The 26,482-nt window shown below is 43.3% G+C and overlaps 1 protein-coding gene across 7 annotated transcripts in view; it reads right to left on the bottom strand.

Moving 5' to 3' along the window:
* LOC145349012 (glutamate receptor 4) overlaps nt 1-26,482 on the bottom strand; it is a 262,985-nt gene that overhangs the window by 114,596 nt on the left and 121,907 nt on the right. For all 7 annotated transcript variants that reach the window (XM_080197219.1, XM_080197220.1, XM_080197225.1 and 4 more), the window contains exon 7: nt 1,296-1,463. In XM_080197219.1, coding sequence (XP_080053345.1) covers nt 1,296-1,463 — 168 coding nt within the window. The remainder of the gene's footprint in view (nt 1-1,295; nt 1,464-26,482) is intronic.

Genomic DNA, 26,482 nt, shown 5'->3' with positions numbered 1-26,482 from the left:
CTCTGTGGAATCACTGGGATATCTTTATGTGCTCTGCTGTGAGTGTTTACAGTTGGGTGAGACATCTAAAATAAGGTGGGTGCACGTAGGGTGGGTGCATTTAGGGTGGGCCCAAACTCAAATAGATAATCAAGGGTCAATCAGGTTTGTTACCAAGCCAATTGACCCCGAGAATATGTTACTCACACCATGAAACTGTTGACATGGAAAGCTGGATTGGGCGGTCTGATGTTTTAAATAAATTCTTCAAAGGAAGGAGAAGGGCGAGGCAGTTCTACCTTCAGGCTACCCTTTTTGGTTTGTGGGTGGCCCCACCAAGATTGAAATCCCCCTTTCTTCCTACCTGTCTGTTGCCTTAACGTGTCTGTGGCAACTTAGTCGAAATGAATCTGATCGAGTGCAGTGGGGCCTCCATGTGATTGGGGCCTGTTTGAACAGGGCAAATAACAGCAGATTTTTTTTAAATCAATCAGATTGATTTCCTTTCTGTTATGCAGCATCTGAAGCAGGAAATATAATTTAGAATACTTAATTCAATCTCAAATCATGTACAGAAAGCAAATTAAAGTGAAAGTAAGGTGGATTAAGAGAAATTAGAAAAAGCGAGAAAAAAAATGCTAAAATACATCCAACAGTTAACATTAGAAGGAATCAGACTCCAAACTTATAAAAGTACATTTTCAGGGCAAGATAGTGTAATGACTTCAGTCAGGCCATTGAAGTTGCCCTATTGGAATATGAACTCCCTGATTAAGGACTCAATTGATAGGCCAATCAGGGAGTCTTTGCCTTATAATTAAGTGGGAGTGTCAGTTCCTCTGGAACTCCCAAAGATAGACTGCTGGCACTCTGGGTCCTGCTGTTGGAATTGTAAATAAAGAGATTTTGGAGACTTCTGCTTCTGAAGACTTACTACAGTTAAGTTTTTGGTAGCAATGAAGACTTACCATGACACTAAAAATTCACTTAAACTTGAATCGAAAGACCTAACTTCTTGTCACATGTTTAGCGGGTGTCTAGTGGGCAAGTACCACAACTTTATGTCCTTTATGTGTTTGAATGTTGAATCTTTTAGCAAGTAATCAATGCAGTGAGGTTTTTGGATGAGGGGGGCAATTTGAACATCTTCCTGATATCAGCATTTAACTGCACATGTGCAGGCAGTGCTAGTTGCTGTTTGATTTAGCCCTTAATAACGGTGAGTGGTGACCAATGCTCCTAATACAAAATCTAGACCAATATGACAGGAAGGATAATTTGTAGAACTCCATTATTGTAAAATTATAATACTGTACCTGTTTCAGTGCCCTTTCTGTGTCAATACCTTGAACCCAAGGAGCAGCTGGATTCGCAAGACAGTCCCCAGCATTTCCTTTTCTTGAAATCCCAATCCGTTGTCTTCGGAGGTAACGGAATGCTTCAGCCATAACGAGTATCCCATCATACGTTAATGCAGATGTGTACTAAAAAGAAATATATCCAACTTGTTCAAGACACATTTCATTGAATCCAAGTTTTCTCTCATTCAACCACATACATTAACCTATAGGCATATATTACACTATGGCAAAAAGCATGAATCTTAGTTGTGTTTAAGGTTTATTAATCTTATATTCATCCTGGCGTAGGGCACTGTGGCTTTTTAGTAAAATTCACAACCACTGCACTGAAATATCTGGCATGCTCGGTAAAAGATATGAAGCGTGCTTTTAGGATGATTCATTCAAAATGAACCTTTTTCCTGCAGTCCAAAAACACTAGAAACACTTTCATGACACTGTGCTGAGCTATTGTTTTGGTACAGCTGCTATGAGGGTTTGAATAGATTTCTGGCTTTACACAGGCCAGAACTGGCAAGTTTTATGAGTTCTTCCCAGGAGGGATTGTCAACTGTTGGGAGCACATGTTCAGAATCTGAATGAAGAAGCTTTGGGAAAATTCATCAGACTTATCCCCAAGTGTTTGCATATTTTCCCTTTAAAGCAAATTTCTATTTTACATCTGAAGTGTGGTTGTGAATAAAATCTAATAATAGAAGATCTATTTTTTTGGTCTGGCCTCCTCCAGTCTGGTTTGTGTTTACACATTGTTATGCGGCACTATTACCATGCTAATTCTGATAGGCTTTGAATAGATCTAGCAACTCAGACTGGATGTCCTTAAGGTGCTTGGATCATTAGTAACAGCAGAATTCTACTCAACCACAATCTGCAATCTCATGGTGAAGCATATCCCCCACTCTGCCATTACCACCAAGTCAGGGATCAACCTGGTTCAATGAAGAGTGAAGAAAGGCAGGCCAGGAGAAGCACTAGAAATGAGGTGTCAACCTGATGAAGCTACGACACAGGACTATTTCTGTGTCCAAGAGCATAAACAGAAGTAATATACAGAGCTAAGCAATTCCACAATCAATGGATCAGATCTAAGTCCTGCAGTCCTGCCACATCCAGCCATAAATGGTGGTGGACAATATAACAACTCACTGGAGGAGGACACTCCACAAACATCCCCATTCTCAATGATGGAGGAGCCCGCCACATCGGAGCAAAAGATAAGCCTGAAGCATTCACAACAATCTTCAGCCAGAGGTGCCGACCTTGGCCTCCTCCAGAAGTTCCCCAGCATCACAGATGCCAATCTTCACGTGATATCAAGAAATGGGTGAGGAACTGGATATGGTGACAATATTCCAACAATAGTCCTGAAGACCTGTGCTCCAGATCTTACTGTGCCCCTAGCCAAACTGTTCCAGAACAGCTACAACTAGCATCTACTCAGTAATGAGGAAAATTGCCCTGGTATGTCTGCTACACAAAAAAAAGGACAAATCCGATCCGGCCAGTTACTGCCCCCATCAGTCTACTCTTGATCATCAGTAAAGTGATGGAAAGGGCCATCAATAGTACTATCAAGTAGCATTTACTTAGCAATAACCCGCTCACTGATACTCAGTTTGAATTCCACCAGGGTCACTCAGCTCCTGACCTTATTACAGCCTTAGCTGAAACATGAATAAAAGAGCTGAATGCCAGAGGTGAAGTGAGAATGACTGTTCTTGATGCCAAGGCAGCATTTGACTGAGTGTGGCATTAAGGAACCCTAGCCACACTGGTGTCAGTTAGAATCGGGGGAAACCTTTCTACTGGTTGGAGTTATACACAGCATAAAGGAAGATGGGGTTGTGGTGGTTGGAGGTCAAACATCTCAGTTCATAGAATCCCTACAGTGCAGAAGGAGGCCATTTTGCCTATTGGGCCTGCACTGACCACAATCCCATCCAGGCCCTATCCCCATAACCTCACATATTTACCCTGCTAATCCCCCGGATACCAACGGGCAGATGAGCACGGCCAATCAACCTAGCCCACGTCTTTGGAATGTGGGAGGAAACCAGAGCACCTGGAGGAAATCCACGCAGAGATGGGGGTGGGGGGTGCAAATTCCACACAGGCCTGAGGTCAGAATTGAACTCGGGTCCGTGGCTGCCCCTTTCAGGATCTCACTGCAGGAGTTCCTTAGGGTCGTGTCCTAGGCCCAACCATGTTCAACTGCTGCATCAATGACCTTCCTTTCATCGTAAGTGGATGTTCACTGATGGCCTGAGGGTTACCATTTGCCAGGGACTGAATTGGACCAACCATATAAAAACTGTGGCTGCAGGAGAGGTCAGAGGCTAGGAATCCAGCAGCGAATAACTCACATTCTGGCCCTCCCCCCAAGTCTGTCCATCATCTACAAGGCACAAGTCAGGAGTGTAATGGAATACTCTCCACTTGCCTGGACAAGGGCAGCTTCAGTAACACTCAAGAAGCTTGGCACCATCCAGGACAAAGCAGCTGGCTTGATTGGTTAATATTCATTCCTACACCACAGAAGAACAGTGGCAGTAGTGTCTACCATCTACAAGATGAGCTGCAGGAACTCACTAAGACTCCTTAGGCAGCACCTTCCAAACCCACAACCACTACCATCTAGACAGATAAGAGCAGCAGTTACCTGGGAACACCTCCACCTGAACATTTCCCTCCAAGTCATCCTGACTTGGAAATAAATTACTATTTCTTCACTGTTGTGGGTCAAAATGCAGAAATTCCCTTCCTAACAACATTGTGGGTGTACCTTCGACAGACAGAAACTGCAATGCTTCAAGAAGGCAGCTCAGCACCCACCTTTCAAGGGTAAATAGGAAAGGGCAACAAATGCTGGCTTAGCCAGTGATACATCCCATAAATAAATTTTAAAAAAGACGTATTTTGATGACACCCAGGAGAAAGTAACTAATTAGACTGCACCTTTCAATATGTCGACTTTGAATTTCAAATGCAGCTGAATGAATAGTGAAGAGAACATTCATAATTCCAGTGCTGCAGTGAGCAAAATGAAAAGAAAAGCCGTGAGTGGTTGGCAATTTTCATACACCCAGAAGATGTACATTCTCTGTCTTGGAAATATATATGGCTCTTACTTGAACTCTGCTCCCAGCCCTTAGCTCAATTTTATTACCATCCTTGGGCTCAGCCTTCAATGACAGCCCACTCATTGAAACTACTACTTATAAATAATGTCCCAGTCTCCATATTAAAAATGACTGACTTGTCCATGAACCCAGGGCTGAGAAGGCAGTTATTCTTAATAAAGCAACCAATCATAAATTGAGTGCAAGTGTTAGTTTTCGAAGTAAATGATGAATAAGGAATTAATGAAGGACTCACACATACAAATTAAACAACTGACATTTATGTCGGTGCCTATAAATGCAGCAGGCAATTACATTAACGCCCATCGCGTGGGTTGTTCCCCGAAGGTCCTTAGTTCTGGACTTACCCACAAGAGGAAACATCCTTTCCACGTCCACCTTGCCAAGACTATTCAGGATCTTCCATATTCAGTTGAATCACCCGTCACTCTTCTAAACTCCAGTGGAAATAAGCCCAATCTGTTCAACCTATCCTCGTAAAATAACCCACTCATTTCAGGTATCAATCTGGTAAGCTTCTGAACTACATCCAATGCATTTACATCCTTCTTTACATAAGGAGACCAAAACTGCACACAATATTTGAGATGTGGTCTCACCATTGCCCTGCATAACTAAAGCATAACATTTCTTGATATCACATGGAATGAATTGAACTGGCTGAAGTCTGACACCTGTGACGCTGGGGACCTTCAGGGGAGGCCCAGATGGATCACCCACTACAGGGTGAAGATTATTATGAATGATTCAGCTTTATCTTTTGCACTGTTGTGCTGGGGTCCTCCATCATTGAGGATGGGGATATTTGTGGAGCCTCCTCCTCCTGAGTTGTTTAATTATCCTTACTTTTATGTTCAATTCCTCTCAAAATAAACAGCATTCCATTACCCTTCTTGATTACATGTTATACCTGCATACTAACTTCTTGTGACTCATGTACTGGAACACCTAGATCCCTCTGCACCTCAGAATTCTGCAGTAGCCCTCCGTTTAAGTAACACTCTACTTTTTAATTCTTCCTGTTGAAGTTAAGGAAGTCATATTTTCCCACATTATGCTCAATCTGCTAGATTTTGCTTAAAACTGGGAACCAGTTTGAACTTTGGGCTCATTAAGGAATTGAGGAATACTGCAAATAAAGTTACTAGGATATTTTTCATCCATTTTTAGTACTGAACTATTGGGCTAAATTTGATCACATCAGGGAAAATCCCAACATCAAGGCTCAAATCAGGATCATTGCTGCATGAACAGGAAGCAGGACATGGAAACAGAGTTTGCTTCTCACATCCAATTAGTAGTTGCTAGGCATGACGCAACCCAACAACCTATGGCAGACAAGAAGGTGGCCTTTTTAAACCTTTGGTTTAAAGGTATCATGGAGAAAAGCAGATGAAAGGGAGAGTAATAGCTAAAGTTAAAGAAAGCGTGGCTCCCAGGTATAATGATGCATCCCAAGAGGTGTTCCTCCAAGTGGCAAAGACACAGAGAAAGAGAATTTGTGATACCAAATTCACAGCTCTGGATGTCAGGAAAAGCAACAACGAAATATGAGAAGTAGTTGCCAATCCAGATATTTGGCACGACCAAGCTCCAATGTTCACAATGAGATGTTCAATACCTTCACAGCAGAGGCCCCTGCTCAGCCAGAGTTGATTTTTGCATTGCCTGTACAGAATGGTTGCTTGCAGCTAATTGCTGAGTGGTGCAATGCTGGACATCAAAGCTGACACAGAGTGGGAAACATAACTGGGCTTTGGGAGACAAATGACACTGTGCATGTCTGTGTTTTCAGGAGAAATGAGATCACAGCGTCAGGGAACAACAAGGGGAATTGGAGGCAGATTGCCTTTGCTGCTGGATTGATGTCAGTGGAGGAGGAGGCAATAGTGCAAGGAAGGGTTTCAGGAGGGCTGTCTATTGCTGAGGGTGAGGTGGGTATGAAGTTCATAGAGAGTGATTAACTTCATGGTAGTGGCCATGACATTGTCTGACAAGCACTAATTATGGAGCATCGTGTGACCAGTGATGAGCTCAGGGAGCTCCAGAGGCATGACAGACAGATGTTGGTGGAAAGCACAGCGTCCTGACATCACTCATCTCTCTCGCAGCTCATGTAGCAGATGAGGCAGTGATAGCAGAGGAGTCCTCAGATGAGGGGCAGCGATCTGAAAAGACATTGAAATACCATTCTAGCTCACTCTCCACTAAAGGAGATACTTGCACATCAGTGTGCATTGAATGCCGTTAAAAAGAGTGGCACCCAGCTGATAAGCTTGGCACAGAAGCACATGAGCAGCTGGTGCAGGCAATGATAGATATGGTCACTCTCTATCAGAGGAGTGAGGAAGGCCTGAGCAATGATCAGCTTCATTGCAGATAGTGAACTTCAGGAGCCATCAGCAAAGCGGCTGATGTTGGACAGTCAAAGTTCCGACAGGCTGGTCACCCCCATATGTAGACAATGGAGGAGTCCACTTATGCCATGTCTCTGGAGTTTCAGTGCATGGCCTCCTCCATTTAGACAGTGGTGATTCTCTTAGAACGTAGAACACAGAACATTACAGTGCAGTACAGGCCCTTCGGCCCTCGATGTTGCGCTGGCCAGTGGAACCAATCTAATTGACCCTGTAACCTAAACTATTCCAATGTTATCCATATGCCTATCCACTGACCATTTGAACGCCCTTAAAGTTGGGGAGTCCACAACTGCTGCAGGCAGGGCATTCCATGCCCTTACTACCCTCTGAGTAAAGAGCCTACCTCTGACATCCATCCTATAATTACCACCACTTAATTTAAAGCTATGTCCCCTTGTGTCAGCCATCACCATCCGAGGTAAAAGGCTCTCACTGTCCACCCTATCCAATCCTTTGATCGTCTTGTATGCCTCAATTAGGTCACCTCGTAACCTTCTTCTCTCTAATGAAAATAACCTCAAGTCCCTCAGCCTTTCCTCATAAGACCTTCCCACGATACCAGGCAACATCCTGGTAAACCTCCTCTGCACCCTTTCCAATGCCGCCACATCTTTCTTATAATGCGGCGACCAGAACTGTGTGCAATACTCCAAGTGCGGCCGCACCAGAGTTTTGTACATTTGCAACATGACCTCACGGCTCCGAAATTCAATCCCTCTACCAATAAAAGCTAACACACCGTACGCTCATGGCTCATGGGACGGAACATGTCACAAACCACCCAGTAAATGCAGGGCCTACATACTATTGCCTTATCAATGACCTCTGTAGAGCAATGGACAAGCAAAATGGGCCTGAGATGCCCAGTCACCTTGGCTGGTTCTCAAGCACTTCAGGTAAAGGAATTCCTCACCAGACTTCAGTATGTAAATACTATATGAATCCAATACATGCAAGTCTGCATTCAATATCTATTGAACATTGATGGATGAAGTTTAGTCACTTTTACAGGCTCATAAATAACTACATGATTTGATTAAAAATTGAAGTGCTTAAATAGACTGCTTTCTATGATATATATCTCAGCAACAGGGCTGTCATCATCAAGTGGTGGCGTAATGTTTAAGATTTTCCCAAGAGAAACATGTTCCTGTGATTGATTATTGTGTTTCCCTGTCATCTTTGAAGAAGCCTATTAGTGTTGGCTCTTAGAGTGTATTTCCATTAAAAGCTTCCTGGTCTCAAGCCTCTTCCAAATCCTCCTTCTTGGAGGGGGTGGATGGATACCGAGGAGATTCTCATTCTCCAAGGCTCTTCCCCTCTGGAGCACCAGCTTGTGCAGAGAACCACATCCCAGTATGACGCAGGAAACCCTTGATGGTGCATATTGCAGATCCCCTCCAGATCAATCCAGGCACCTGAACCTCACTTTCAGCTGATGCATCACTGTTTTAATGATTGTCTTTGTGGTCATTCAGCAATGGCTGTTGGTGTCCTCTGCTTCTGTGTTGGGCTTCCATACAGGCGATGTGAACCATGTCTTCAAATCATAGCTTTTATCACTTGGTCTTCATTCGCAGTGGGGTTCATGAGACCTGAAAAGCTGAGGCACTTGGGACTGTCTCAGGATGAACATGTCACAGCAGCTTCCAGGAAATCTTGCACACACCTGCAAGATCCTTTTCTGATGGATGGATACTATCTGTACATTCAGTGGTTGGAAGCTCTTCTATTAACAAAGGAGCCTGATGGCATGTGCATGCCTCTTGGCCTGACAGGCCTGCTGTATGGAAGTGTATGTATCAGCCTATGCTCTGGTACAATGTATCCATGACCAGCTTGAAAGAATGATGGGCCACAGAGTGGATTTTTGCCTTTTTCCAATGTGGAAGTGAATCTGATGAGGATAAAACAATTTCATTGTCTTTCACAGCGTTATTGAGGTAACAACTGCAGCAGTTCAAATGATCTGTGGCCATTTAACAGGAGAAATGCAATTGAGCTTTGACTAAGTCAGGCTTCTGACGACCCTAACAATCACACCATTCTACCTACTAGTTATGGAAGAGGAAACATCGAATCAGATGGTGCATACAGTAAAGCCAAGCCAAGGAGTTCAAAATAACTGGTATTTGTTGTATCTTACACAAACTTGCACTTAAACACTGTGCCGCCTCCAACTCATAGATATGAAGTTCAAAATGCAAACAGTTTTCTGGCTGTGACCACACCAAATCCCTGTACAATTGCAGCAAGAATTCCTAAAAAATGTACAGCCAATTCTGTACTCTGTAGTGTGGGAATAAAGAATGAAATGCTCCAATGCCCTTGCAATAAAGGCCAGTAGTCCATCTGCCTCCCAAACTGTTTGCTGTATCTACATATCTATATTATATGAGTATACCCAAGTCTCTCTCTTAATATCAACATTTAGAAGTTTCATGTCTTTTTGAAAATGTTCTGCTTGGTATTCTTAATACTTCATGCCACCCTGTCATTATAATCCACCTACCACCTCGTTGCCCACTCACTTAACCAATCAAAATCTCCTTGCAGACTCTTGGTGTTCTCTCATAGTATACATTTCCTACATTATTCTGAGTCATTCACATAGATGGTAATTAGCTGGAGTCCCACCACTGATCCTTATGCACTCCACTGATTACAGCCTGCCAACTTGAAAATGTCCCATTTATTCCAACTCTGCTCCCTGTCCATTCAGCAATCCTCCATGCATGCTAATGTATTAACCCAATGCCATGAGGCCTTATCTTGTGCACCTTATGTATGAGTCACTTTTTGAATGGCTTTTGGAAATCCAAGTATACATCTATTGTCTCCCCTTTATCTACCTTATTAATTAGAAAACTCAAAAAACTTCTCTCAGAACATCAAGTTGACTTTGTCTGATCACAGTGTGGTTTTCAAAGTGAATTGTTAAGACTTCTTTAATAACATATTCCAACATTTTTCTGATAACTGATGTCATGTGAACTGGTCCAGAGTTCCCTGATTTTGTCTCCCTCCTTTGATACATTACAGCCAATATTACAGATTCCTTCCTCACCATTCCTAGGTGTGTCCTATCCTATTGGCAGGACAGACCCATCTGAGGTGGCTGCACAGTGATTTACTGTCTACAGAAAGTGATCCTCAGAGTCTTCACATTGACACTGGACCCCATGATGTCTCCTTTCATCAGGTCAAACATGGGAAAGGGAAACTCCTGCTTATTATCACCTACCACCCCTCTCAGCTGATGTATCAGTGCTCCCCATATTGAAAACACTGACGGTATTTAGGACACTGAATGTACTCTGGGTGGGGGCAACAAAATCCATCACATGTCTTAAATGAGCTATCCCTTATTTTAACAACATGGTAAATGTCCCCTTCTCACCAACCTCTCTCTTTCTCGCTAGCACTTCCTTAAAAGTTTCTCACTTCTTGCTTAATGCCATACTTCTTCGTTTACTGAACCAAAAAACCATAGCCAACTGTTTCCCTACACCTATGTAAATTGCTTTAAGTTTAAGATTCTTGTTTTGGACCCAAGTATATTCTCAGACTTATAATGGAATTCAACCATATTATGATTACTTTTGCCCAGAGGATCTTTTACTTAGATTTCTGATTAACCCTGCCTCATTGCAGAATGATGTGGAGATGCCGGTGTCGGACTGGGGTAAACACAGTAAGAAGACTCACAACACCACGTTAAAGTCCAACAGGTTTATTTGGTAGCACAATCACTAGCTTTCAGAGCGCTACCCCTTCATCAGTCACCTGATGAAGCAGACTTACCTGATGAAGGAGCAGCACTTTGGAAGCTAGCCTTCAGAGGTGGCTGCACAGTGATTTACTGTCAAAGTATATCATTCATAAAGGAGAGAGTGTGGAATACAGTGTTACAGTCAGAGCTTGTGTTACCAAATAAACCTATTGGACTTTAACCTGGTGTTGTGAGACTTCTTACTGTCATTGCAGAGTACCAGATCTAAAATAGTTGTGTCTCTAATTGATTGTACAGCCTTGTGTTCCAGGAAATTGCTGGGCAAACATTCTACAAACTTATCGCATCCGGACTGCCTTTGTCAATTTGATTTGTTCAGTCTATATGAAGATTAAAGTCCCCCATGATTCTTATGTTGCCTTTGTTACAGATTTAAATTGTTCTTATTTAATATTTTGTCCATCAGTATAACCATTTGAAGGCCTATCAACTACACCCACCAATGTTTTCCAATCTTTGTTATTCCTAATCTCTCCTGATATCAACCATACATCACAATTCCCATTAAAACACACAAGACTTTTCTGTACAAAGTATCTCATTGAAATAGTGTACACATTTAGTTAAGTACCTGAAATGTCCTCTGTATGGTAGTCTGCATAGGTAACAAATACTCTGCCAAACAAAGGAGCAACTCAATTAGGCTCTACCAATACATCAAAGTGCTGATTTTACAAAATTGCATTCCTGACATTGAGCCTGGGCTGTTGGAAGTGCTTCTTGTAAATTTAAACAAGTTTCCAAAATGTATTCATGTTGAATGTGAATCCCCATCAGGAGTACAACTATGCAAAATGATTCCTTAAACTGCAAAGGTGCAACAGGACTTCCACTCAACAACCTTAATATGCCCCATACTGAAAGAAACATCTTGATACGTTACAGCAGGGTTCCCAAACCCTTTGAGCCATGGAACCCGGGTAATCTCAATAGATCATCGGGGAACCCTGAGTGCTCACATAATGGTGACACTTCTTTTTGCTGCAAAATAGGCATGAACGCAGAAACCAATTGTATACTAGTCCTTTCTAGCTCTATTTATTTTTTGATTTTGATTTATTATTGTCATATATATTAGCATACAATGAAAACTATTGTTTCTTGCACGCTATACAAAGTATATCATTCATAAAGGAGAGAGTGTGGAATGCAGTGTTACAGTCAGAGCCAGAGAAAGATCAACTTAATGCAAGATAAGTCCATTCAAATGTCTGCCAGCTGCAGGGAAGAAGCTGTTCTTGAGTCTGTAGGTACGTGACCTCAGACTTTTGTATTCTTTTTCCAATGGAAGAAGGTGGAAGAGAGAATATCCGGGGTGCGTGGGGTCCTTAATTATGCTGGCTGCCTTGCCAAGGCAGCGGGAAGTATAGATAGAGTCAATGGATGGGAGGCTGGTTTACGTGATTGATTGGGCTACATTCATGACCTTTTGTAGTACCTTGCAGACTTGGGCAGAGCAGGAGCCATACCAAGCTGTGATACAACCAGAAAGAATGCTTTCTATGGTGCTTCTGTAAAAGTTGGTGAGAGTCATAGCTGACATGTCAAATTTCCTTAGTCTTCTTAGAAAGTCGAGGCGTTGGTGGGTTTTCTTAACTATAGTGTTGGCATGGGGGGATCAGGACAGGTTGTTGCTGATCTGGACACCTAAAAATTTGAAGTTCTTGGCCCTTTCTATTTCACCCCCACTGATGTAGACAGGGGCATGTTCTCCTTTATGCTTCCTAACGTCGATAACAATCTCTTTCGTTTTGTTGACATTGAGGGTGAGATTATTGTTGCCGCATCAGCTCATCAGATTCTCTATCTTATTCCTGTACTCTGTCTCGTCATTGTTTGAGATCCAACTCACTTCGGTGGTGTCATCAGTAAACTTGAAAATATATGCAAATATTCAGAATTAGGGATTCACACGCAGTCACAAATGTATTCGCCAGCAACATGGCCTGCTCATATTAACCTGTTGCAAACCATCCTCCCAATACCCCTTAAAAAAAACAAATACACACATACACACCTTACACATTCCTCACCACCCCCTCCCCTGCCCAACACACACAAAAAAAGTGCAGGAGGCCCTTCGGCCCATCAATGTGACAACAATCCCACCTTGGACCTATCCCCATAACCTCACATATTTGCTCTTCTAGTCCTCCCCTGACATTCCCCCTAACTCTAAGGAGCAATTTATCGTGGCCAATCAACCTAACCCACACATTTTTGGACTGTGGGAGGAAACTGGCTCACCTGCAGGAAACCCACATAGACACGGGGAAAATGTGCAAACTCAACCCAGTCATCCAAGCCAGGAATCAAACCTGGGTCCCTGGCACTGTAAGGCAGCAGTGTGAACCACAAGCACAAACACATGCACATCTCTCTCACACACTCACTCCTCTCTCTCACACACACACTCACCCTCTCTCTCATCCTTGCCTCTCGGAGGTCCTCCCACCACTCTGATGCACATCCACCTTTCGAAGGCCTGAACATACCCCTCCCCCCCTCACCCCACTCTTGTATGCATAAGTCTCCAAGGGCCTAACTCCCCCACTTTACACATGCCTCTCAGATCTAAAATGTCCCGAGGCAAAAGGAGGAAGGGAGATGGGGAGGACTCAGATATCTGTGTCTTTCTCTGAATGAGGTGTTGGACAGTAGTTACTCAGACTATGTATTTCAAAGCAGTGCTTACTTGGGCATATAAAAAGAGCGACTTTAATTTTTGTAGCACTTCTCACAATCTAAAGACACCCACAAATACTTCATTCCCAGTGAAATGCTTTTGAAGTGTAGTACTGTATACACAGTACAGTCAGAGGAGTGGGGCTGCTGACCTTCCAGGGAGCAACAACATTCTCCCTCATCCACTCCCAGGTTTAAGGCACAAATGAAGAAAGCACTGACTCTCTGAAACTCCCATCCAGGCCAATCTGGCATTGCTCTTCACTGGAGGTGGGGCCCTCAGTCCCATAAAGATCACACATCTTTGCAGTATTTGCAACAATCAGCTCCAATGCTCTAGCAATAAATATTACAGTCCTGTTGCTGCCATTTCTTCCCCCTTCAGAAGTGGCAAAGCAACAGATGCAACCAGCATCTGTACTTTTAACGTACCTGATAATGCCCTCCTTGAACCTACTGTATTGCCAGCAAATTAGACTATGAATGTAGTTAGGACGCGGAGAAGTGGTAGATGGAGTTCAACCCAGATAAGTGTGAAATGGTTCATTTTGGCAGGTCAGATAGAATGGCAGAATATACTATTAATGGTAGGACTCTTGGCAGTGTGGAAGATCAGAAGGGTCTTGGGATCTGAGTTCATAGGACACTTAAAGCAGCTGTGCAAGTTGAAGCTGTGGTTAAGGAGGCGTATGATGTATGGGCCTTCATCAATCAAGGAATTGAGTTTAGGAGTCGAGAGATAATGTTGCAGCTATATAGGACCCTGGTCAGACCCCATTTGGAGTACTGTGCTCAGTTCTGGTCGCCTCATTACAGGAAGGATATGGAAGCCATAGAAAGGGTGCAGAGGAGATTTATAAGGATGTTGCCTGGATTGGGGAGCATGCCTTATGAGGATAGGTTGAGGGAGCTCGGCCTTTTCTCCTTGGAGAGACGAAGGATGAGGGGTGACCTGATAGAGGTGTATAAGATGTTCAGAGGTGTTGATCAAGTGGATTGTCAGAGGCTTTTTCCCAGGGCTGAAAGGTTGCCACAAGATGACACAGGTTTAAGGTGCTGGGGAGTAAGTACAGAGGAGATGTCAGAGGTAAGTTTTTCAGTCAGAATGGGGGGTGTGTGGAATGGGCTGCCGGCAATGGTGGTGGAGATGGATTCGATCGGGTCTTTTAAGAGACTTTTAGATAAGTGAAACTTACTAAGGTAGAGGGCTATAAGTAAGCCTAGTAATCCCTAAGGTAGGGACATGATCAGCACAACTTTTTGGGCCGAAGGACCTGTATTATGCTGTAGTTTTTCTATGTTCTATGTTCTAGTTTAATGAGCATTATAGTGGAAGGTCAAATATTTAATGTACAGGCATGCAAGCAGCAGCAGTTTCATTGCCACTCAGATATATTACACTGCAGGGTCAGTCAGAAAGGTGATAATGTCAGTTCTGTTGTTCCAATATTTCAATTATTCCAACGTAAGGCAAATGTATTGCACACACCTACACCACAGACCGTAAACACGGGGTTGACTGATGCTGTAATGAATCAAGATTTTTTTTGGTATGTGACGTATTAAGCTCATTGAGCGGAAATCCTGTTGTACCGTTGTAATTTAAGGAATCATTTTGCGTAATTGTAATTCTGGTGGGGATTCACATTCACCATCAATGCATACGGGAAGCTTGCTTAAATTTACGAGAAACACTCCCAACAGCCCAGGCTCAAAAGCAGGAATGGAATTTTGTAAAATCAGCACTTTGATGTGTTAGTAGAACCTAATTGAGTTGTTTTTTTGTTTAGCAATGCAGTCAACTGTACATTGGATATTTCAGGTACTTAACTAAATGTGAACACCATTTCAATGAGATACTTTGTGCAGAAAAATCCTGTGTATCTTAATGGGAGTTGTGACATATGGTTGGTATCAGTATGAGTGAAGATTAGGAATAACAAAGATCGGAAAATACTGGTGAGTGGAGTTGAGAGGTTGCATGTTTATAATACTGCTGGTTAATGTGAGTTACTGGACAAGGACCTAGAGACTTGGATAAATGATCCAGAGGCATTGACACAAACCCTACCATATCAGCTGCCGAATTGAAATTTGGTGAATTAAATAAATCCGGAATAAGAAATAAGTATTAGTAATGGTGACCACAAAATCTACATCTCACATCTGATTCAATCGTGTCCCTTATGGAAGGGAATCTGTCACAATTCACCAGTCTGGCCTCTATGTGACTCCAGACAAACAGCAAAGTAGTTGACTCTGAACTATCTTTTGAAATGGCCTAGTAAGCCACTCAGTTGCCTCAAATCACTACATGAGCAATGATCATCTCTAACAACAGAGCTTCTAACCACCTTCCCTTGATATTCAATAGCATTACCAATGTTGAATTCCCTTCCATCAATATGTTGTGTGCAGACTGTGATTAACCAGAAACTTTACTGTACCAGCAACAAAATACCACAGTTATGAGAGTAGGTTAGAGGCGAAGTATTCTAAAGCATCTCCTGATTTCCCCAACATTTAACAGGTTTGAACCATCCAGAACAAAGAGGCAAGTTTCATTAGCACCCCATTCACCACCTTAAACATTTGTTCCTTCCATCGCCATTCACTGTGGTTGTTGCCATTTCCACCATCTACACGATGCACTGCAGCAACTCAAGGTTTCCTCGACAGCAGCTTCCAATCCTGTGACCATTACCACACAGAAGAACAAGGACATTTGGGAGCACAAGCACCCATGGGTTCCCCTTCAATTTACACAAGGTCTTGATTTGGGATAATATTGCTGCTCCTTCAAAATCCTGCAACTCTCTTACTAACAGCACTGTGGGTGCACCTACATGGAGTGTTGGAGTTCATGAAGATGACTTCCCCAGGGGACTTAGGGATGAGAAATAAATGTTAGCTTAGCCAATGGTGTCCATATTCCATGAATTAATTAAGAAGTTAAAAAGTGGAAAATATATATTGGGTTGGATTTTACAAACCCTATCTCCCCGCACTCCACCTCCATCCCCCCAGCCCCCTGCGTCCCCCCAGCAGTGGGGCATGTAAAATAGAATAGATCAAGTGGCTAAGCTCACCACTTTCCTGTCTACCCCCAATTTGATTCTCATTACACAGGGGGAAGGATTGAGTATGACACACACTAAGCCATCTTCTATTAGGCCTATTGAATGCCTTATGTGACTAATTATTGCCCTCTTGAGGTCAACAATCCACCTCTGCGGTCAGAACACACTGGCTGGCGGATACCTTTGGTGAAAAGGTGGGAAGGAAGGGGTTGTTTGCATCCTTCATGAAGTGTCCACTCTACACTGGGGACACTCTCCCATGATGTTAAACCCCTCTTTGTACTAACCGTTCTGGTCTTCAAAATCTGCTGCCAAACAACCCCTCCTTTCCCCCACTTCCCCACATTTCTCTAGGCTCTCTCGTCTCTCCCTGTTTAAAGCCGCTGACTTACCCAAGTCTGCAGACCATGACCACTCAAACCTGCATTCAGTTTGGTGGGATATACTATCCCACTGGGAGGGGAGGGGCCGCAGAATGCTGGCTGTGTCTTCTTCCAGCAAGCCCTATACTGAGTTCCAGCACTGCAGAGACTGCTTTAGCTGCCAGCCAATCAGACTGGCTCTCAGCTTTTGAGGGTGGAGCTTCTTCCATTTGAGGGGCAGAATTCTGGCCCTCACCTCATTAAGGCCGCTTGGAGCGCATCATGGCAGCAGGGCGACAGTGCTTGCAGTTGATCAATTTGGGACTGATATTTTATGGGTGGGGGTTGGGCAGCAGTACGCCCCGTTAATCCCCTTAAACTACACATCTTGGGACACTAAGGGGCAATTTAGTATGACCAATCAACCTAACCCACTCATCTTTGGAGTGTGGGAGGAAATCAGAGCACCTGGAGAAAGCCCACGCAGACACAGGGAGAACATGTGAACTCCACACAGACCCAATGCCAGAATCGACTCTGGGTCTCTGCCACTGTGAGACAGCAGTGCTAACCACTGTGCCCACCATGCTGTTCTCAAAAATGAAAGATGTTTGTCAAATTCAAGAGGATAATGGTGCTTTAAGTCAATGTTCAGTACCACAATGAAATCAATCCCTCCACAAGGATTACTTCAAGTGGCCATTCCTTTCTTTACAAACCAGGGCTAAAAGCTAAATTGCAGGTAGGCACCATGCTTCATAAGAACAGAAGGCGCCCATTTGCTTCATCCATGCTTACACAGTACTGTGTTCATGTGCAGGATGTAATCAGACCATGTTCAATTCCCTCCTACTGAGACACCAAGCGTCTATCCTCCACTCCAACTGAATGTTAAAAAAAATTGATTTATTTTCTGCATGGTTCCACCAAGTCTGCATTCACTGCATTAGGTGACAGTCTGTTTCTCTAAGAATTCTAACTATGAAGGAGCTACTGCCGTTATGTTCAATTTGAGATTTCCTAAGTTTCTAATCCCCTCTTTTTTTTTTAATGGTAGGTTCAGTTAATTCTCAACCTTATCACAACACTTTGAAGATGACTGTCCAAAGATGTGGTGGCTGGGGGGGTGGGAAGGTGTTCTCTTGAGTGCCCGCTGGAAGGATCCATGGGTAAACCATGGACAAATTAACACCTCTTGTGCCTGGAAGGGTTCATCCAGATAAAGCAGATAAAATAATGCTAGAATTGGTTTTGGGTCAGTAAATATTAGAATGTGTGCGCAGTACTGCGCAACATATAGGTTCATTAGTTAATAGAAATTGACAGCACAGACAGTAACTTCTTTCTAAAGGGGAAAAGTTACTTTTTCAAGGTAATTAGTGGTATGCTGCCATTTGTGGGAATTTGAAACTGTATTGGATTTAATGCACGTTGTAAATAAAATCTTCATTTTTTAAATAGTGACTATAATGTGTTAATGTAATTTTGAAACATTCAAGAGTTTCTTACAAAAATGTTGCTGTTTCAGCTCCTTCTGCATTTTTTCTCCACTTCACTTGACTTTCTCCTTCTTATTATACTGGAGTGCTGTTTGATGGGTGTTGCTAACCCCCTGGTACTTCACCAAGGTGTCAGCCTTGACCCATGGCCACATTCTGGTCCCTACGTTAATGGGTTGAGGGTTGCAACTCCACCCTACAGACTTGAGTTCGTCATCTAGGCTGGCGCTTTGAGCTGAATTTTCACGTTGGTGGCAGGGAATGGGGGGGATCGGGGCTATTCCCGGGTTCCAACCCAACTTGCTGGGGAAAAGCAGATTGAGGTCACAGTTTTCATAGGGGTAGCCCCTTAATTGATATGTGGATGCATCCATTTGAGGCTGTGGGATGGGAACAGATTGTTTGCATATCTGGTCCAAATTCACCATGACAGCCATTACTGAGGCTATGGTGTTAGTGAAGGAAGAAAGCTGCAGAATTTCTCAATGTTTTAGACAGGATTGGAATCAAATCTGATGTCTCAGGAAAGCTGGATGCCTGGCATGCAGGTAAAGCTATGCCTGGGTTCTCAGATGCAGACCTGAATGTCATGCTGAATTTGATTAGGGAGAGGAGGGAGGTCCTCTCCCCAGAGGGTGTTCAGTAGAGGCCAGCCACCCAGACTGAGAAGGTGCGTGTAGAAGTGGCAGCCTTAGTGACTGACCAGATTGTAGTGAGGAGAATCTGAATATAGTGTTGGAAAAGCTTCAATGATCTGATACACTCTGGTAGGATAAATGTAACCCCTAACCTATTTACCTCTAGCACATACGGTAGCTGAGATGCCTCGGGGTGCTCCTGAACATCAAAGGAATACACATTCCCAGGGCACCTATTAGCCCCTCAGAATGGTTCAGAACCATACTGCTGCTTAGGATCTGCCGGCACTGATAGACAAAGTTCTTAATGAGTAGGGGCACATTGATCAATGAGGACAACAATGCCTTATCTCACTCTCTTCTATCCTTACAGGTGTAATGGGCTCTTAATGCCAGAGGATATAGATGGGAGAAAGGGTACTATTCGTACCACCACATTATTCCAATGAAGGAGATAAATCTGGAGATATCCAGGATTCGGAGTGAATATTGTCAACCCTGGTAAGACGTGTGATGATGGTGATTACACAGGAGAATGTGTCTTTTATTGGATGTAATGCATTCCACCCCATCCAAAAACACTACCATAGCTTCCACTCTCCTCAGTTAATTCTGGTCATATCTCTTTGTGTCTCCTACAGGTGGACGTGTCCAGTAGAAGGAACTTTCTTCCCCTCCCCCAGCTGCCCCAGTGAAGCAGAGAGGTGGTGAAGGAACACCATCACTTTACAAGTGCAGCGTCTACCAATGCACACTGTCTTACCTCGCAAGGTCCTCATGTTGCATTTAAATAAAGTGGCACTGGGTAAATGGCACACACATATTAGTGTGCAGAAGGAGATGCCCGAAGCACTCCTCAGATAAGTGCCTCGTTTGAGGACCCCAGGAGTCACTGGGAAGGAAGCTGTACCTAAAGCAGCAGCAGCAGATGTGTTTCTGCATGACAGGATTCCCTGAGGCAATGAGAAGACAAGGCCAGAGAATGGAGGAGTCCATTTAGCTCATGTGTGGCACCATGGCTCAGGGCTAGCAGCTTATTAACTCCTCCATTGATAGGGTAGCCAAGCTGCGGGAAAGTCATCTGTGGCTTCACTGTGAGTGGATGATGTCTCGGGAAAGCAGCCTCATAATCAAGGATCCCATGCACTCTGGATATACCCTTTTCCATCTTCTTTCATCGGGAAAAAGATACAAAAGTCTGAAAACACATACCAACCAACTCAAGAACAGCTTCTTCTCAGCTGCCACCAGGCCTTCCAACGTTACTTTCATGTATTAAGATGATCTTTCTCTTCACCCTACCTCTAATACAATATTTTGCACCCTTTCCTTTTCCCTTTCCACTATGTACTCTATATTTGGTAAGTTTTGTCTTCGTTACATGCAAGAAATAATATTTTTCACTGATTACCAATACATGTGACAATAATAAGTCAAATCAAAACTGCACACCGAATCCACAGAGATATTTGGAGTGGATGCCAGCTGTGCCCCAGCTGCTGTCATCTTCCAAGCATTCACAATGCCTGCCAAGAGCTGAGGATGCCACAGGGGTGAATGAAGGTGTCATCCCTCATTAGCATCCTCATCATCCTCAGCCTCCTTGGTTCCTCTGACTGAGAGGCCATCTGTGCAGCAGGGCTATAACCGCAATAATGTAGGTGCGGCAGCCTCTCTTTTCTTTGCTCTTTCTTGGCATGTGATTTCTTGTCCATCACAATTTCCGTTGAACTGATTGGCTTGCTAGGCTATTGCAGAGGGCCATTAAGAGTCAGTCCAATTGCTGTGGGTCTGGAGTCACATGTAGGTCAGATTGGGTAATGATGGGGATATTTCCTTACTTACAGAACAATACTGAATCAGGTGGGTCTTGTTTCTTGGTCCCCGAGGACCGATCCATACATTTGGCAGAGTGTAGTGAAAGAAGAGCTCTTGCAGTTTGGGCTGGCAGAGGATGAAGTAGTCATGGCAACCAACAGGAAAGCAAGCATCCACACACAGCAAGCTCTTGCTGTAATCATAGATTGGTTGGACATTAAGGGAATGGAAGCCTTTTCTGTTGATAGATCTCACAGGCCTGTCGCTGGGTGTCTGGATGGCAAGAAGTCTCACAACACAAGCTTAAAGTCCAACAGGTTTATTTGTAGCAAATGCCACAAACTTTCGGAACAGGCTGTCCCTTCGTCAGGTGGGTGGGAGAACTCCATTTCTCCCACCCACCTGACGAAGTCTCCATATGGCCTCCATTTACTTCATCCTCCTCGTTCCTTTCCTCTGCCCTCCTGCTGCTCAGTGTTCTGTCTTTATGGGGAAGGGTGTTGCTGCTCATCACCACTGGGCCCAAAGTCAGAGAGTTTTACACTGTTTGACAATGCAGCCTTCCTTGTGCTTGGCTAGTTGCCCCCAGTTCTCCTTGGTTGTCTTCCCCCCTGCTTTTTCTGCCCCCAGGATCGTAGGAGCGGGTTGACCTCCTGCACTGTCCTCACATTAAGATGTCTCACAACAGGTTAAAGTCCAACAGGTTTATTTGGAATCATGAGCTTTTGGAGCGCTGCCCCTTCTTCAGGTGAGTGGAGAGGTAGGTTTCACAAACACGGCATATATAGACAAAGGCAGCATTGCAAGATAATGGTTGGAATGCGAGTCTTTAAAGGTAATCAAGTCTTTACAGATACAGATAATGTGAGTGGAGAGAGGGATAATTACAGGTTAAAGAGATGTGAATTGTCTCAAGCCAGGACAATTTGTAAGATTTTGCGAGCCCAGGCCAGATGGTGGGAATTACACGTAGTGTGACATGAACCCAAGATCCCGTTGAGGCCTTCCTTATGTGTGCAGAACTTGGCTATCAGTATCTCCATGTCACGTCCTCACACTGACTGCCTGCACTCCCGATCAACTATGCTGCGCCAAGGGCATGTTTTCCAAAAACTTGGCCTGCTCTGAGCTGATGACCCTTTTAGAGGCTGAGGTATTTCCCTGGAATGGGCATGACTGGTTCACCATGGTGTACCCACCTCCATTCAGCCCCAGACAGCTCATGTAACAGCTCCTTCCCTGCTGCCATCAGACATTTGAATAGATCCAACATATGTTAAGTTGATCTTTCTCCACACCTTAGCTGTGACTGTAACACTACATTCTGCACCCTCTCCTTTCCTTCTCCCCTATATGCTCTATGACTGGTATGCTTTGTCTGTACAACACGCAAGAAACAAAGTTTTTCATTGTACACTGATACATGTGATAATAATAAATCAAATCAAATCAAATGTGCCTGTAAAAGTTTCAACTTCTCCCTTTACGTGTCACAATGAATTGGTTAACCACTCCAATTGGCTTTAATCAGGGAGTGTCTGGAATTGTTGTGCCAGCCTCCCCTCAGATTGCTGAACATCACTGGCACTGGAAGCATAGCCACAAAAACCAACATGCTGGCTGGCATGCTAATTTTGGCCTCAACTTTCTGTGGTTTCCATTCTAGATGGGGACTGAAAATTCAGCCCTCTGTGCAGTACTGAGGACATGTTGCATTGTTGGACATGCTGCACTTCGGGTGATGCATTAAACTGAGAAAAGAGCGCTGTTTGTGCTGCAGGGGTTTTGTGCTAAGGTTCATTTTGGAGTCTCAACATCAAAAATTATATTGAATAGCAGCAACTTAATTTGCTGTTAAATCTATGCAGATGTGCACTTGTGTAAAGGTTAGTAGGTAAATGAGGGTTTTTCTCTCTCAGCTTCTTGGTAGAATCAGGATATCTACAGTTATCTTGATAAAAGGTTTAAATTATTTATATGGTTTCCCAGATCAAATAGGGAGGTTTGGGAATTGGAGATAATTAGCTTACATCCTGATGATCTTCAACATCCCATGATGTGTCTCAGTGCCGGGAGGATGGATTGCAGCGAGTTTTGTTTTAGTTAAGATTTTATCTGAGTGATTTTTCACTGAACAGGCAGTTGAAGGCTGAGTTTACAGCAGTTTGGAGGAGACGGGGAAGGAACAATTGACAGAGAGAGCATTTGCCGGGAGCCATGACTCAGCTGGAACCAGTAGCAGAGGGCTATCAAAAACCAAGGGTGCCTTCCGATTTGATATCACGAAGCCAAAATACAAGAAGGCACCCGCTTGAGTTGGGGTATCTACAATCGTGAAGTGTTGAAAGAGAGTTGGTGGGGTCGCATTTAGCTGAATGCTATTGGAAGGACCTGAAGAAGTCTTATAACTTGGAAAAAAGTGAGAGCACTAAGAATCAATATGAATTCCTGAGAGCTGTGACACACTTTGGTTTGGTCTCAGGAGATGCAAAGAAGCCTCAAGATCCTTTAAAGTATAAGGGAGATCAGGTTGAAATAAAAGTAGAACAGGGAATGTTCTGTTGAGTTTTTTTTAAGTATATGTGTTAACAGAATTTAGTGTTGTTGGTAGTACTTGCTTAGCTTAACTCTTGTACAGTACAAATGAGGTTTAAAATATGAAATCTTGTAGTGAGTTCTTTTAGTCAATGATTGGGAGTTTAAACTCCTTTCTGATAGCTAATAATCTTTACCAAGATCATAACAACTAAGGGCTCATTTGGGATTTTGAATTTACAGACCGAGACGGGTATTCTGGGATTTTCTAAAGCTTAAGTGAAAAAGATTGCACAGTGGTTTTTAGTGCATTTACAGAAAAGTCAAAATAAGCAGAGAAATTATCCCTGAGTAATCTGCAACAATTAACAACAGTTAATTTGAAAGGAGTAGGCAGAAAGCTTAAGTTTATTTATTAGTGTCACAAGTAGGCTTACATTAACACTGCAATGAAGTTACTGTGAAAATCCCCTTGTCGCCACACTCCGACACCTGTTTGGGTACATGAGGGAGAATTTAGCATGGCTAATTGACCTAACCTGCGCATCCTTTTGGGTCTCGGCACTTCCTTTTGCGACTGGATCTCAAACTTCCTAACTCACAGACCACAGTCAGTAAGAATAGACAACAACACCTCCTCCACGATCATCTGCAACAATGGTGCCCATAAGGCTATGTTCTCAGCCTCCTATTAAACTCCTTATACATCTATGGCTGTGTGGTCAAATTCCCCTCCAATTCGATTTTCAAGTTTGCTGACGACACCACTGTAGTGGGTCAGATCTCAAACAATGATGAGACAGAGTTCAGGAATTAAATAGAGAGTCTGGTGAACAACAATAATCTCTTCCTCAATGTCAACAAAATGAAGATTTTCATCAACTTCAGGAAGCGCAAAGGAAAACATGCCCCTATCTACATCAACGAGGATGAAGTAGAAAGTGTCGAGAGCTTCAAGTTTTTAGGTGTCCAGATCACCAACAACCTGTCCTGGTCCTCCCATGCCAACACTATAGTTAAGAGAGCCCACAAACACTTCTATTTTCTCAGAAGACTAAGGAAATTTGGCATGTCAGCTATGATTCTCATCAGTTTTTACAGATGCACCATGGAAAGCATCCTTTCTGGTTGTACCACAGCTTGGCATGGCTCCTGCTCTGCCCAAGACCACAATCCATCACGCAAACCGACCACCCATCCATTGACTCTGTCTACACTTCCCGCTGCCTTGGCAAAGCAGCCAGCATAATTAAGGACTCTGTGCACCCCAAACATTCTCTCTTCCACCTTCTTCCTTCGGGAAAAAGATACAAACGTCTTGAGGTCATGTATCAACCAACTCAAGAACAGCTTCTTCCCTGCTGCTGTCAGACTCTTGAATGGACCTACCTTGCATTAAGTTGATCTTTCTTTACACTCTAGCTATGACTATAACACTACATTCTGCACTCTCTATGAATGGTATGTTTTGTCTGTATAGAGTGCAAGAAACAATACTTTTCACTATATGTTAATACATATGGCAATGATAAATCAAATCTTTGGACTGTGGGAGGAAACCAGAGCACCCAGAGGAAACCCATGCAGATTTGGGGAGAATGTGCAAACTTTGCACACACAGCAATCCAAGCCAGGAATTGAATTGAGGTCCCTAGTGCTGTGAAGCAGCAGTGCTAACCATTGTGCCACCGTGTTGCCCCAAGCTGGGAACAAAGTTAAAAGTAGACATTACAAAAGCTGAAATAGTTGAGGTATTGGTTTAACATCTGAACCGTAAGGATGAAGAGGTAATCCAGAGAATGCACAGCATAAAACCACTGTGAGTCAATTATAAATGAAACAGTTTGAAACAGAAAAAGTGAGAGAAATGAAAACAGCTTCAAAGAGAGAAAAAAGGAAAAAAGAGAGAGCAAAAGAAACGGAAATGCAAGGACCTGAATTTGAATTCCATATGGAAGAAAAAGAAATGAATAAAGGGAACGATCTTTCCGGCCATTCACGCCTTGCTGCCACTGCAGGTGAGGATGGAGAACTTGGTATGAATGGCCCCAAGATTCTGCCCAAAGAGTTTCAAAGGGAGAAAGAGATGAGGAAAATAGAACTGGGTAGGGAAAAGTGTTGCTTACATAACCAGGGAATAACTGGAAGATTGGAGGAAGATTTGAATTGTACTCCTGATTTTTATTTGGTGAGAAATAACTGCACAGTGCCCACACTCAGTAAGGAAGGCACTGAAAGGTATTGAAAGTGACAACACTGCACTTTTTGTCTTGGCACTCTATGGACTTCTGCGTTCAATACTGAATTCACCACAATTTCAGATCTTAACCTCTGCCTCCAGCTTGTCCTAGGTACTTTTTTTTTGGTGTTTTTTGCTGGCTTGTTTCTTTCTTAATCTTCCCATGTTGCATTCAGATGCCTGCTACGTAGCCATTCTCGCCTCAGCTGGACACAACTTCTGTCTCTTTATTATGCCCAATACCTTCCCTTTGGGTTTTGCATCATGAATTCCTTTGTTAGCTAATCTCTCCTGCCCTCCACCCTCCACTCCACTCCTCCCTTTTGTTCTTCTTGTCCCTTCCTTCTTTTATTATCTTAAAACACTTACATTTCTATCTACCTTCTGTTCTGATAGAAAATCATCAACCTGAAACAGTAACTCTTCACAGAAAGGGTGGCACATTTTATGGTACCACCCAGCCTGCTGAATATTTCCCGCATTTTGGGTTTTAACTTCAGATTGGCAGCATCTACAATATTTGCAAAGATGTTTTGTCTCCTCTGAGGAAATTGCTGCAAAATTAACTTGGCCACAAGAGACATGGAACATTCTTGTACAAAGCATTTAATAGGAAAAGCTTTGGATGTCCACTCAAGTCTTTCAGATAGAGAGTCACCTTATTATGAAAGTGTTAAGACTGTGGTTCTTAATGTGTATCAGCTAACACCACAGGCTTATAGCTTAACATTTCAGAATCTGGGGAAAAGACAAAATCAGACTTTCATAAAAAATTGCTCTGGAGAAAGAAATAGTATTTGATCATTGGCATCAATCAATGGAAATTCACAGAATCCTACAGCGCAGAAGGAGGCCATTTGGCCCATCGAGTCTGCATCAACCACAATCCCTTCCAGGCCCTATCCCCGTAAATCCATGCATTTACCTTCTGGT

This window comes from Carcharhinus amblyrhynchos, chromosome 10, assembly GCF_965287045.1.
Source record: "Carcharhinus amblyrhynchos chromosome 10, sCarAmb.v2.hapA, whole genome shotgun sequence".
Classification (NCBI taxonomy): Eukaryota; Metazoa; Chordata; class Chondrichthyes; order Carcharhiniformes; family Carcharhinidae; genus Carcharhinus; species Carcharhinus amblyrhynchos.
The sequence above is the reverse complement of the archived record's forward strand: the minus strand, read 5'-3'. Positions and strand labels throughout refer to the sequence as shown.